This window comes from Gracilinanus agilis, chromosome 2 (assembly GCF_016433145.1).
Source record: "Gracilinanus agilis isolate LMUSP501 chromosome 2, AgileGrace, whole genome shotgun sequence".
Lineage (NCBI taxonomy): Eukaryota > Metazoa > Chordata > Mammalia > Didelphimorphia > Didelphidae > Gracilinanus > Gracilinanus agilis.
Window position 1 is genome coordinate 122,774,599 of NC_058131.1, and position 15,520 is coordinate 122,790,118.

At 36.1% G+C, this 15,520-nt stretch overlaps 1 protein-coding gene across 1 annotated transcript in view; it reads left to right on the top strand.

The window, feature by feature from the left end:
- Window positions 1-15,520, top strand: part of APLF (aprataxin and PNKP like factor) — a 78,600-nt gene that overhangs the window by 18,046 nt on the left and 45,034 nt on the right. Inside the window, exons 4-7 of the mRNA XM_044659486.1 lie at window positions 6,875-6,929; window positions 7,543-7,672; window positions 11,961-12,121; window positions 14,534-14,910. Coding sequence (XP_044515421.1) covers window positions 6,875-6,929; window positions 7,543-7,672; window positions 11,961-12,121; window positions 14,534-14,910 — 723 coding nt within the window. The remainder of the gene's footprint in view (window positions 1-6,874; window positions 6,930-7,542; window positions 7,673-11,960; window positions 12,122-14,533; window positions 14,911-15,520) is intronic.

Sequence of the window (15,520 nt, forward strand, 5' to 3'; positions counted from 1 at the left end):
GAGATGGGATTGTTTAAATATTCTATTTCCTCTTTTGTTAATCGAGGCAGTTTATATTTTTTTAAATATTCACCCATTTAACCTAGATTAACATATTTATTGCCATATAAATGAGCAAAATAGTTTTCAATAATTCAATTTCCTCTTCATTAGAGGTGAGGTTACCCTTTTCTTCTTTGATATTGTTAATTTGATTTTCTTCTTTCCTTTTTTATTAGATTAACCAGGACTTTTTAAAAATCTATTTTATTTGTTTTTTTGAAGTACCAGCTCCTACTCTTATTTATTAATTCAATAGTTCTTTTACTTTCAATTTTATTAATTTCTCCTTTGATTTTTAGGATTTCCAATTTTTTTATCTGGGGATTTTTAATTTGTTCTCTTTTCTAATTCTTTAAGTTGCATGCCCAATTCATTGATCTTTTCCCTCTCTGATTTCTTGATACATGCACTCAGGAATATAAATTTCCCCCTGAGTACTGCTTTGGCTGTATCCCATAGATTTTAACATGTATCCTTATTGTCTTTCTCTTTAGTGAAATCAGTAATTGTTTCTTTGACCCACCAGTTTTGAAAAATTAGATTATTTAGTTTCTAATTAATTTTAAATTTGCCTTTCCATAAGCCCTTGTTGATTATGATTTTATTGCATTATTGTCTGAAAATTGCATTTATTATTTCTGCTTTCCTACATTTGTTTACAATGTTTTTGTGCTCTATTTAGTACGTGGTCAATCTTTGTATATGTGCCATGTGATACTGAAAAGAAGGTATATTCCTTTTTAACCCTATTTATTTTTCTCCAGATATCTATTAGTTCTAATTTTTCTAACATTTCATTCACTTCCCTTCTTTCCTTTTTATTTTTTGGTTCAATTTATCTAGTTCTGATAGGGGAAGGTTGAGGTCCCCCATTAGTATGGTTTTATTATCTGTTTCCTCCTTAAGCTCCTTTAGTTTCTCCTTTAGACATCTGAATGCTATACCCTTTGGTGTATATGTTGTTAACTTTGAAATAACTAGAACTACCAAGTAATTATAAAACCCACTCTTTAATCAGGAAAAAGGAATAAAGTTCAAATATTTGATTACCATGCAGAGTCAAAGACTCTGGGAACCACATCCCTGGGAGAAGGCACCATACTAGATGCTCCCTCAGCCCTGGGAGAAAACACACTAGATGCTTTCTCCAAAAAGGAAAGGAAATTGGGAGTCCTCATATCCTCTGGATAATTAGGTATCACAAACAGATTTGTAAACCTCTTTGCAGTTGGCAACTAGGGTATTAAGAAGCATCAGCTGTAACAAATCAAAGGCAAAGGTCAAACTAAGAAACTGAACTTCATGAGAGGAAAACTCTCATCCAATAGAGAAGCCTCCAAAACAAAAAGCTGCTTAATATTCAAACCAAAATAGGGGTACTTGGCACTGGGATTTCTCAAAGGTAAGGGTAAACTGAGTGATCCAAAAATCCATGTTGACAATGTTGAGTACTGATATTTCTTCATTATTTATACTGCCTTTCATCAAGATGTAATTACCTTATCTTTTTTAATCAAATCTATTTTTACTTTAACTTTATCTGAGATCATAATTGCTACTCCTGCTTTCTTTGTCTCAGTTAAAGCCCAGGAAATTCTGCTTCACCCTCTTAACTTTACCCTCTGTATATCTACTTGCCTCAAGTGTGTTTCTTGTAGATAGTGTATGGTAGGATTCTGGTTTTTAATCCATTCTGGTATCTGCTTCCTTTTTATGGATGAGTTCATCCCATTCACATTCACAGTTATGATTACTGTCTGTGTATTCCCCTCCATCTTGACTTTTTCCATTAATTCTACCTTTTCTCTTATCCCTCTTATACTCCCCTCCAACTTTTCACTTTTAGTCAGTTTCCCGCCTTTCCCCTCCCTAATGTTATTCCCCTTCCCACCTCCTCCTTTCTTATTATTCCCTTCTGACTATAATGCCTTTTAAACAACCCCCCAGCCTCTCCTTCCCTTGTATTGCTCCCCTCCCCACCAACCTGTTTATTATCTTTCTACTTCTCTATAGGGCACAATACAATTCTCTGCCCCAATTGATCTGACTGTTCTTTCCTCTCTGAGCTGATTCCAATGAGTGTAAGATTTAAGTATTATCTGTCACTAATCTCTTCCTCCCTTCCATTGTATTGGTCTTCTCTCCCCCTTCCCCCAGCCCCATGTGCTTCTTTATGAAACATATATTTACCCCATTTCATATATTTTCCCATTTCTGTTAATATTATCTATAAAAATAAAAGGCAACTGTAAAATAACATAAGCAATGGATTGATTATTATTTATAAACTGATTTTAAATACTCTGTTTTTGTGTTTGCAAAGTATCTTCAGTTTATATGAATGAGGTGAAGCTTATAAGTGAGCTTCCCTTCAGGGCCAGGCTCAAGGATGCTAAAGAGACTCTTGTTATAGAAAAATAAACTATTTATTGAGAATATATTACAATAAAAAAGGATTTCTAATTCTAAGGGATTCTAACTCCACCCAAATAAAATTCCCTGGTTCTAAAAGGAACTGCTTCTCCTGTTTTCACAGGCTACACTAATCCTTCCTGATCTGACCAAACCAAATTTTTACTATTCTAAATAAACTACTATTATTATCCTTATAATTCTTAACTTCGCTTTCAAGTTATAAAAATAACAAAGGCTAGCTGGTTGAGTCTCAACAAGAATCAAATTAGGACTCTGAGCTTTAGGAGACTCAGAATCCAAACCAAAGACCAGGTTTTTCTTTGGTCTTCTCAGATTTAAAACAATCTATAAAAACAGTGATAGATAGACACTACTGCTTCCCAGGTTGGGAAAGGAAAACACTTCACTCCTTCAGGTCTTTCTCTCCTTTCCTTCTACCTCACACAGGAGAGTCTCTGTTAGGGACTCTGCCAACCATCAGAGACTAACTGCCACACCCAGCGAGTGTAACTGTTACAGAAAAACCATTAGACTTGAAACTGACACTGTCTCAGCTCTGTTTGAAACTCCAATTCCTTTCTCAAGCCAGCTTCTCTCTACTTCTTATCTCTACACTAATATAACGAGACTTATTTTCTAATATCATCCTTATAATCCTCTTTTTAACCCCTAGTTTTTTATATTATTTTATTTGTCATTTTGTCTTGTACAGTTTACCACTGTACTCTCTAAGTATTTTTCTTCTAGCTACTCCAATGATAATTACAATTTTTAAGAGTTACCAATCTCATTTTTTCATATAGGAATACCAATCATTTGACCTTACTGAATCCCTTAAAACATTTGTTTTTCCTTCTTAATTACCTTTTTGTGATTCTTTTCAATTCTGTATTTAGGTTATAACAATCCTGGGCATTGTCAATTGGAGATTTAATGCAGGAGGCGAGCTATAGATTCTTTCAATATTTACTTTACCTTCTTGTTAAGGAATATCAGGGCAGTTTTCTTGGATAATTTCCTGTAGAATAATGCTCAGGCTTTTTCTTTGGTCATGATTTTCTGGTAGTTCAATAATTCTTAGATTGTCTCTACTGGATCTATTTTCTAGGTGTGTTTTATGAGTGAGGTGTTTCATATTTTACTTAATTTTTTAATTCTTTTGATTTTGCTTGTATAGATCTTGCTGCCTTGAGAAGTCATTCTCTTCTAATTGTTAGATTCTAATTTTTAAAGACTGAATTTCATCCCTGACTTTTTTTGATCCTTCTTTTCCTTTCAATCTATTTTTCTTTGTAGATCATTGTTTTTATCTTTTACTTTCTTTGCCTCATCTTTGAAATGGTCAATTCTGACTTTTTAGACAATATTTTCTTGTTTTAGTTCATGTGCCTCTGTTTCCTGAAAACCTATTTTACTTTTTAAATTCTTTTCCCAATTTTCTTAAACCTCTCTTAATTGTTTTTTAATTGTTTTTGAGTTCTTCCAGAGCCTGAATCTAGTTTGCTGGAGTTTCTGAATTTTTGCTTGGGGTTCCTTGGTCCTCATCTCTTCCATTTATTCTTTGTTCATTGCCTGAATAGAAGCTGTTGATTGTAATTTGATTTTTCTTTTTCTGTTGTTTACTCATATTTTTCCTTCTTTTTCTGCCCTTATTGGCTGTATTCTTGCTCCTCTATTTATTTGCTGGATCTGTGAGTTTGGGCTTTTCTGCCCTAAAGGGACTTCTCTGCTGAGCTGATTAACTGGATTGGGCTGATCAAGCTGACCTGCTTCATTGATGTGCCCTGAGGCCAAATCTTCCCCAGCTGCCAGCAAAAGCTGAACGGTGAAGGTGAAGGTGAAAATGTGGAGGCTAAAGGTAGTTAACCTCTAGTCTTCCTCCCTGCTAACTGCCTGGTCAGAGCTCTGAGCTTCCCATGGTGGTGGTGGTACCAAGGTACTCCATTGGCATTGAGGCCTTGCCTTGGGATCCCAGTCACCTGGATTTCTACCATGGGTCTTCATGCAGTAGGTGGGGGAGAGGGTGCTGTATCTTTCCCTTATAACCAAGAATTCTACTTTATCTGCATACCTTTCAGTTTGAATTGAGTAGGAGAGACCTGTGGCTCTGTCTTGTTGAGTTTGGCTTTCTGTCTATTTTGTACACTTGCTCTTCTGGTCATTTGCTAGCTCTGTGAATTTGAGCTTTTCTGCCCTCTAGAGCAGGGGTCAGCAACCTTTTTGGCTGTGAGAGCCATAAACACCACATTTTTAAAAATGTAATTTCGTGAAAGCCATACAGTGCTCACAGAGCATACTCCTTTAACGGCACCTGAAAAAAAATTGACTTTATGGCTCCTGCAGAAAGAGCCATACATTGCAGACCCCTGCTCTAGAGACTTCTTCTCTGCACTATTGATATTGATAAACTGGATTAAGCCAGTTGAGTTAATCCGCAGAACTGAATGTACCCCTAGGCCCAAACTTTCAGAGGCAGAGGCCTAAGATGGAGGTGTGTTGACTGAAGGCTGTGACCAGCTTGCCCTCTTCTTTGCTTCTCTCCTCCAGCTTCTCTCCTTGCCAGCTGTAGTCAGAGCACTGAGCTGCATGTAGTTGTAGTAGCAAGGTACTCTGTCCCTGTTGGAGCCTTTGCCCTAAGATCCTGTTGAAAGCCAGAGTCTCAGCACAGTGGGTGGGGAATGGGTACTGGGACCTTCCTTCTTTCTTTTCCTTAAAGCTGAGAATTCAACTTCTTTGCATACCTTTTAAGTTGAATTGAGCAGGAGGGTCTCACAGCTCTTTCTTGTTGGATTTCCCCCTTGAAACTCTTTGTTTTTGATTGGTGTGGAAGGGTTTTCAGAGGAATGGATTTTTGCTGCTTCTAAACTACCATCTTGACTTCACCCCTCTAAGGAGCCCTATATTATTGCAAATGTCATTCAGAAAATTAGTGGGAATTTTCAATTCATATTTATGTATTGTTTATGACAATAGGCACCCAAAATTTCCATCCCTTTAAAATAATAAAATTAATCCTCTTAATTTTGTACATTTTCTATATTTGTCTTTTCTATAAGTTTTATTTCTCTGCTGTATTTTCTGCTTTGATTTTTACTTATATTATTTAATTTAATGGCTTGTTAACTCTATTAGCTGTCCTTCAAAGTATGATTTATTGCATTGTTTTTGTTTTGATACTATTTGTCAATTCTGGATTTCTCATGTTTATGCCTTGATTGTGTTCAGAAATCTTCTAGAAAATTGAATGAAAATAGCATTTTAATAAATCAAATGTTACTTACTATTAATTTATAAATTTGGGAATGTTTTATATTTATTTCTGATTAATTTTAAGTTGCTGACCCCTCCATGTCATTCCCAGAACTTTAGCTTCAAATTGTTCTGTTTCCCAACCTCTCAATGAAATAGTTACTAGAACTATTTAGATTATAAAAACATTTAGATTATAAAAATTCCATTTTAAAAAAGGTTTTTTCTTTGGGGGAGAATATGTTAAGACATTAGAACGATTTAAAAATTTTGTTTTACTAGAATCTTAACATATACTAAAAATAAAAAGCTCCATCAGGAGCCAGATTCCCTCAGCTTCCTCTCCTTTTCTGTCTTTCCACCTTCTCTTCCTCTTTCTCTATCTCTTTTCCCCTTTCTCCCTTTCCTCTTCCTTCTTTCTCTGTCTCTTCCCTTTCCCTTGTAGTCTTTCCATAGAACTGCTAAACCAGTATTTCTAAAGCACGATTCTGAACTTATTCCTTCCCTATTCAAGGAGCTCCATTGAACTGCCTCTAAAAGTACATGCACCTCAGCCTATGTAAGGCCATTATAGTCTGATTTGTGCCTTCCTTTCTGGGCTTATTGTACGTAGCCCTTTGAGTTTCTCTTTGTTGCAGCTGACTGTCTTCTTGTTTCTTATGTAAAGCACAGGCTGTCTCCTACTGTACTTCCACTGTACTTTTCCCCATTGGAATCTCTTACAGGAAGCCTCTCCATAACGACCATTCCTTCCCTTAGGCACTCTTTAAATTTTTTTGAATCTGGTTGAATCTATTTATATATACTTTTCTGTGTATATGATGTTTTCTCCCAATAGAATGTAAACTCCTAAAGGCAGGGGCTGTTTTTGTTTTTGTATCCCTAGAACCTGGCATCATCTTCACCATCATCATCATCAGTTGCAACAGCATCTATGTAGTGCTTTAAAGTGGGCAAAGCGTTTTCTAACTATTGTCAAATAGTAGATGCTTAATATCACACAGTAAATTTGGCTTTTGAATGATTAAGTTGGAGAAAATGCTCCATAATGCCTACCAGTTGATCCTAGAAGAATCCTATTTATGGTGTACTAGTTAAAAATCTTTTTTAATTATGGCATAAGTTTCTTAGCTCTAAATTCACTAACCAGTACATTTTTATTTTATAGAAACAGTCAGATGCTGGATGAAGATGAACTATTCGATGAATCACCTACATCTCCTGTAAATAGCTTTCCTGTTACTATTGAACTTGCTAGCTCTTCAGTGGAACCGCTCTCTCATTGTATCAAACATATTAATTCAAGCCAGTGCTCCGAGTTGGAGGAGACATTGAAAGTACCCATGCCAGTGACTATACCCTAGAGTAACTGGGTGAGAACTTTTAAAGGTTTGATCAGGTTTTAGAAGTTCTTTAAATTGAATTGGAGAAAAGGTACAAAAACAAGGCAATGCAGATTTCTGTATTTGACTTGCTTCAAGTTAATCTTTTAAGAAATATCAAACATTTGAAAGGTGAAAAACAGTGGTGAGTTCTTTCAAAGAATTTAACCACTTAGTAATTAATAATGGATTATGTAATGATAATTTTATATGAAATGATCAGTTCTGAGTTCACAAGTGTTGCGGGATGGAGATGGGTAATTTATTTATATAATAATATTACTAAGAGAGGTAGATGAATATAGGTGGAGTGCTGGACTCAGTCAGGAAGACCTACATCAAATCCTCTTGCCATAGGGAGGTCCCACTCTGACCCATTCCTCACCTTGATGAAATCACACACCTTTGGTCTACAGTGTATCATCTAATGTTATTAAATATATGCTTTTTTCAGCCCTTTTCTGCAAAATACAGAAATAGTAGTGAGCAGCCAAACTCTGTCCAGAGGAAGCGAATCCTCCCAGCTTGGATGATTCAAGGAGATCTAAATGTTCAGACCCTTGAAATGCCATTTACCCAGGAAGGTATATTTATCTTTCTTCTTTTAATAGATTTTAAGTTAAGTTTTTCTGAAGTAATTATAATAGTTAAACTAATGTGAGTTATAATTTTCAACCATTACCTAATATCAAAAGAATTTTAGAAGCTAACACAAAGACTAGATTAAAACATGTTAGAGTTTTGTATTTTGTCATCTGTTTGGCTGATTATTTTTGAAACAAGGGATTTCTTCCTAGTACATCTATGATGCTAAATTTATCATACTAATATAAATCCAAAGTATAACAAGTTGACTCATGCTAAGTGATCACTCCTCCTCTGGTGGCAGCTGCCTCAGGTGGTGTTATATTGTGCCAAGGAAATATTCAGTCTTCATAGAATTGACCTTGAGGATTTCAACCTAGGAAGAGATGGAAACATTGTAATGGTCTAAACAATTCAGAAATCTCATTATTTTATTATTGTAGTAGCAGAATTGTGGAATTTTTGAGCTCTCAAAGTTCTTAGGGGTGATCTATTCCAAAGCCTTATTTTACTGTTGAAGAAACAGTCTAAGGGAAGTTAAAAGACTGTCGCAGATCACAGAGTCAGTCCCTGACATAGCGAAGCCTGAGATTCATTTCAAAGATCTCCATCTCTGGAAAGGTCTTTTCAGCCTTACTGCTTCCCCTCTACCCTGAATTGATGGTCCGGAGATAGAAAATCCATTAAATGCAAGTTCCTGTTTTTGAGTCCCTCTGAGTCACTCTCTCCTGATAACCTAATTATCCTTCTCACAAAAGCTACCTTGTAGTTAATTGCTTTATATTTTTATAACTACATATACTTGAGAGGCAACATGAGATGGTACAAAACATGCCCCATAGACCATATTGTAGCATATTGTGGCCTCAAAACTCCTGTTTGGGCCTGGGCCATATTAAAATATAGTTGGGAAATATTTAACAAAATAAATAAAATTACAGTAGAACATAGATAATAATAATTTGTGATTTTCTAAATCTGTATGACTGCAAGAATCCTGATGTATAGTTAGTTTAGTGGCTTTTGTTTCTATTTAAGTTTGACATCACTGATGCAATGGGAACCAGGAAGACCTCAGTTCAAGTTCTGCCTGACATGTGCTGCCTGTAAAATCCTTGTCAAGTCACTTACCCTGGCAGTGGTTTAGGCAGCTCTGACACTTGCAGTCACAGGGAAAATGCTGAACTTCTCTGGGAGAGGAAGTTCTGTAGCAAGGCCTCCATACTTAGTGAAATCCCAGACTATCTGTGAAACCATATGCATTTAGACCTGCGCTCATCCACTTTATCATACAGTGAGCTCCTTTGGGCTGGGTTTGTTGCATTCATAGCATTTGTATATTTAGTGCATAGCACATAGTGTAGAATGTGGGAAGTACTAAATAATGCTCATTGATACCAGGCTCATAATTGAAGCTCTTTCAGCTTGGCAGGGCCTCCTGCATTGAATTTATTTTTGTCTGGGATGGCCTTTGAGAAACCAAGAATCAGAGTAGATCTTTTTTTTTTTTTAAACCCTTACCTTCTGTCTTAGAATCAATACTGAGTATTGGTTCTAAGAAAAAAGAGTGGTGTAAGGGCTAGGTAATGGGGGTTAAGTGACTTGCCCAGGGTCACACAGCTAGGAAGTGTCTGAGGTCAGATTTGAACCCAGGACCTCCTGTCTCTGGGAGTAACTCTCAATCCACTGAGCTACCCAGCTGCCCCAAGAGTAGCTCTTGAATAGAAAATTTGTCAGTGTTTAAGAATAACCAATTTTACAGATGGAGAAACTGAGACCCAAGGAAATTAAGTGACCTAAAGTCAAATGAGTAATAAGCATCAGAAGCAGGATTTGCATTCAAGACCTCTGACTTTCAAGAGCCAGTGCTTTTTCTACTCTATCATGTGTCAAGGATCCAGGTTTTCTAGACTCCTTGGTTAGCTGGCAAGCCAACCACAACCCTACTGACCTCATGTAAAAGGTAAAATTATGGTTGGACTGAATATTTAAGAGTATGGTTGCCAGGAATTAATTACTTAATTCCAAATGAAAGACTCAAGTCAGAATGACTTTTATGGTATTTTATTTACAAATAGAAAGAATGAAAGTAAGGGAAATGAGAGCAAGACAGAGTTAATTATTCTGGCCTGGTCCAAACCAGGCAGGGCTTCAGAGGCCCCAGCAAAGTGGGGACAGAGGTTAATAAGGCTTCTAGCCAAGAGGCCTCCTCCAAGACGAGGGGCCTCTCTGGAAGCTAATGCCTCCAGAAAAGCCAAGAAAAGGGAGTCAGCCTTTTCACTCACCCATGTGGCAGTCCAAAGCGAAGCAGTCTGAGATCTCAAGCCGAAGCCTCCTCCAAGGCCAAGTTCAAAGGGGGAAAACCTACTCACAGGAAGTTACCACCATATTTAAAGACAGTTCTCTGTGTCACTTTGTGTCTTCCTTCCACTTTTATGTGGACCAATGGCAGCTTTAACTTTGCTTCGGACAGTTGTTTTTGATTTGTCACTCACTAGCACATGTGGGTCATAGATCTCCCCCCCCCCCCTTAAGGATTAAGTGGGGGTATATACATTCCTGGTGGCTAAAGTCTAAAGAATAGATAGGGGAGAATTAATCCCATCTTCACACTCATAGGATTACTCTGATTGTCAAATGAAGTTTTATATATACATATACATGTATATATATACACACACACACACACGTGTGTGTATATATATGTAAAATGTTTTGTATAATCACATATATAATGTAACATAATCATAAACATATGTATATAAAATGTTTTATGTGAAATATAGCTCCTGTTACTTCTGTGCCTTAAACTTCTATAAAAAAAGTTATATGATAATTGTTTAAAAGAGAGATATGTTCCTCAGTTATGTTAAAGTGCCCCCATGATCAACTATCAGTCAATCAACAAGTCGTCATTAAGTGGCTGATTATTGTGGACTGTTCTTTGCACTGGGGAGCATCTGAGTAAAACAAATGAAACCATTTTTACTCTCAAGAAACTAAATTTTTTATTTATGCAGAATGATGCTACTATAAATGGAGAAAGCATAACAAGGTATTCTGAATTGTGATTCTGCTTCATACAAAAAGATAATTAATATGCCTGAGTGGAAAGTGACAATGATTAACTAGTATTTAAGTTACCAAAGCTCTCTAGTTTGAATTATTCATTAAAATGACAATTGTTTTTATTTTTAGACGTGTTTCAAATATCCTACTTAAAGATGTTTGTGTAGATTGAGATATTTTCCTGACTTATTTTTCTTTTACTAAAACCCTATTCTAGTGCTTCATTATGATATGGTGATAATCCTAAGTTTTTAGTTTTTGAGGGCCAAGCTTGTAGGACTTCATTTTGTTCAGACCCCTACTAAACAAGAAAAGTCAGATGGTATATCTGTTGCCTGAAAACCATCCCATTTAGTTAGGAGACGTCTGTAATCAGAATTGGCTGCTTGAGTATTATTGTTATAGCAAGGAGATATCTGAGTGTAAGAGATTGTGACCTGTGTTGGTAGGATAGTTCCCTCAACAAAAATATGGCTTTTTCCAATAAATAGCTGTGTTAGATCATTTATTGAATGCAAAATCATCAGCCTCAGCTATCTTTTTGGCTAGGGGGAGTATCTTAGAAATGGCTTGGCAAACTCAGTATGTGTTATTAATAAAAGTTTTACTATTGCTCCAAACACTTTGCCTGGCATACAGTAGATGCTCAATGCTTGCCAGCTTAACTCCTTAAAGAAAGCTGCTATTTTTTGCTCCATGAGAGGATCATTTTCTTAAATTATATTTTACTTTGTATTGTCTATGATATGCTTTCAGACCATAGTTTTCTTTATTGATAAAATTTTTAATTAAGCCTATCATTTTTCCTGGGGTGGGACAATCAGTATCTATAGAAAATGACATATCTATCTTCTTAGTACCTTACGCACAAAGTTCAGTAATGTTGTTGGATTAAAAGCATCTTCCCATGAGAGAACATTAATTGAGCAATTAGACATGGTTTAGGGTGATACCCTCTTAGACTAGATTTGAAGGTCCTGAGTTTGAATTTATTTTTTTAGGCTTTCATTTCCACATTTTTGAAATGAGGGAGTTGGACTGATGGTCTTTGAAATCACTTTTCATTTTAAATCTGAGATCCTATTTGCCTATGACTCCATTGGAAAAATCCGATCTTAAAATTTAAGTAATAACAAATTGCATTAATATAAATGAAACATTAGTTTAATGTGATTACATTACTTAGTGAAATATATAGTTCATAATTTATTTTTTAAGATAATGGAGTAACAAAAGAAAAAAGCCATATGTATCCAACATCATCAAAAGGAAGAAAAAGATTGTCTTCCTCAGAAAAGTCAGAAAATATTGAAGCAGAACAAGATCCAAAGAGAAGGTACAAAGCTGATGACCAGGAAGATTCTACTAGCTCATCAAAGGTAATTTAAAAATTTTTTTAAAATTTTTCTTTTTCTTCCAAAGGTGTTTGATATGGGAAGAGTGTGTTGTGGGATGGATATGTCAAGTTGAAATCAAAGTATTTATAATTTCATTGTGTTGTGGATAAAATCCTGCAACCATGTTTTCATGGGTTGCAAGCTGACAGTTGCCAACATAGAACACAGAACCTGGCAGAGGACCCAGGCCGGGTGCCAGGGTGCCAGTTGAAGTGAAGGTATAAAAAGGGGTCCCCCGGGCCCCTGACTTCACTTCTGGCTCAGATCTTCAGGGTTAGGGAGGAAAAGGGTGAAAGAGTGGGCCCTGGGTGGTTTGAAGGGTGATTTGGGTAGATTCCTTAGTTAGGTAGGAACAGCTACCATAGCTAGCAAATACCAACAGCTCATTGACAGACCCATCAACCCTTTGTAATCAAGAGACAATTTCTATCATCAAGACATCACCATCTGGGTCAGCAACCAAGAATATCAGAGTTGAGATTGCCCTCAAGGCTTTCTTTACTTCTGCATCATAAGAAGACTTTCAGTATTTTCCTAAAAGTAGTTTAGTGAACTTAGTTATTCAGGATCTTGGCTTACCTCTCACTTTCCAACTTCCTTTTACCCGAACCAAATTCTACCAATAAACCCTTTTAAACCTTCAAGCTTAAAGATCTTTAAAGTCAATTGCTTTTACCTTTACCAAAGACCAAGTAACATCAGTGATCAGAACAAACTATTAGCTTTAGCTGACAAACTTTATTAAATAGTTAGGTTCAAGAAGTGCCAGCCTCCTTCCTTTTGACCACACCAACTGACCAATAGAATTGTCTCCATTTCTCAGGGCAGAGGCACAGAACCCTTGCAACCTGCAACCATTGTTACAGTCACATGTTTACTAAAATGTCTAGATAGTACAAAATTCTAGTTTTTGCTTGTTGACTACAGAAAAAAAGTATTTGATTTTGTAGAGCAAAATTCCACCCCAAAAGCTCTCTTCCAACAGGGTGTCTACCAGTCATTTATCAAAAATTATAAAAGAGTCCTTTAAATAACACAATAATTTGTATTCAATAATTACTCATTTTAAATGAGATATAAAGTAGGGAGCCATGCTTACCACAGATATTTGTACTCTAGAAGAGACCTGACACAGGATCCAATTGGAAAAGGGATTCTAGATTCCAAGATCCTTCAAATGTTTCTCTTTGTAGTTTATACTCTGTGATCATTGCATTGAGGTCCTGCACATAACAGAGCCTCTTAAATTAGACCCCTAATCACTCAGGAAGAGTCCAAACTAACTAGTCACCTGGGAACAACCAAGTTGTTGAAGAATGCATGTTTTTTAAATCATGGTATATAGTTGAATGGGCAGCTGATTGGCCAGTTCTGACATTTGTTATAAATACTAGTCAAACATTATAGCTGGGCAGGGAGTCTGGCCAAGAGTTTAATATGAAAAAGAGCAAAGAAGATCACACTTAGGAAATTATACAGTATTTCTAATGATCCAAAACTTCTTGAAACAAAGGATCATCTTTTTAGCATTAGTATTCCTTCAGGGATGCTCTGTGACTAAGTCATATAATACTACAATCTGATGAAATGAATTTGTGGGACACCTGGAGAGTAATTTCTATGCCCAGGTAGGCCAAAAATAAATTGAATCATGTTATGAAGGAAGAATTTTGCAGTAGAAACAGCATATAGGATGATCAGGAAAGGAAACAGGCTAATCATGTAATGAGAGCAGAGGATAATTGACAGACAGGTGGCCTGCTTGCCTGGAGGAAACCTCCTATTATGTCAGGTGAGACACCCCTGGTGGAATCCCTCCTCATTTCAGCCTTTTCAATACCATGATGCCTAGACTGCCTTCTGCTTCTCTTTGTATTCCTAGACCTTTTCATAGTGCTTGGCACAAAGTAGGTGCTTAATAAATGCTTTTTGACTCTGACAAGACTCAAACAGAATAAGAAAGCATGGATGGCTTTAAATCTGTACTGTTTCAGGGAATGTGTACATAGGTTGGTGAAGCCATAAAATCCCTTGAAGTAGAGAATAGCTGCATTGAAAATATGACCTTTTGCATTATGGACAGTTTTGGTATTCACAAGGCAACTAATTTGAAATTTCAACTTCTGAGATCAGATCTTTTCAGTTCAGGAGAAATAGTGGGACACAGAGGATAGAGAGCCAGTTGTGGATCCAGAAAAACCTGGGTTCAATTCTTGCCCTTGACACATACCAGCAATATGATCTTTCACTTAATTGTCTGGTTTTCTAGGCATCTCTAAAGATTGGGAAATGTAGCCATAAGGGATCAGTAGAGAGCCAACAAAATGTATGTTGTAATTGTAAGCTTCTGATTTTCAGGATATGCTAAAATTTATTTTTGTTTTGTCTTTATAGGAAGCAAATGGATCATCTGATGTTGTAGGTGTAAGGAAAAGAGAGATGATTAATACCAAGGCCAAGTCTGAAAGATCTGAAATCCCAGGAGATCAAAGAGATGAAAATCTCGATGATGAGAACTGTGAACAAAGAATATATCCTAGAAGCAAAATAAATAAGACAGATGAAAACAAAAAAGATGTATCCATGGAATATTCTGAGGATCCCAAAAGTGATGAAGACAAATTATTCCAGAAGAAGACTCAAGGGCTTGATCCAGAACAGAGCTCTGACCCTGAAGCCTCTAGTTCAACTAAAAGCATAGCTGTTCCACAAGGTTTTGGGGGAAATCACCCCAGGAGAACACCTTGCTTTTATGGAGCAAGTTGCTACAGGTAAAAAGGGAATCACATACAATAGAATTTTGTTAATACAGGACTTATTATTCTAGGGATTTGACTGTATTAAGAACAAATACCCTGAAATATATCTATTTGAGAAAGGCATATGATTTAACACATTGGTTTCTAAAGTGATTGCTCAATTTTGAAAAACCAGAATCTTGAAAATGTTTTATTCTACTTTGACAGGTAGTCAGCTCTGTAGTTGACATTTTTTAAAAAGTCACTCTTTCTGGGGGTTTTGTATTTAGGAGTGGGCAGAATATTTATTCATGGATTTAATATTTACTAATATAATATGTAACCCAACTTCTAAGGAAAAACTGAAAAAAGTCTACAAATAAAGTATAATCAATTAAAAAATTGAATAAGTCTGATCTGGGTATATATTACCTTTGATCTTTTTAGATAATAGACTTCTTTTATAATAACTCTTTTTACTCACATGGCAACCAACTTAGCCCAGGCCCCCATCATTTCTTGCCTGAATTGTGCTATATATTTCTAGAGGATATCTGTGTTTGTTACAGCTGCCAAAGTGAATTTTCTTCATCAAGTAAACTATGGTGGCTTTGGAGCTTGTCACATCTAGAATTAATACAAG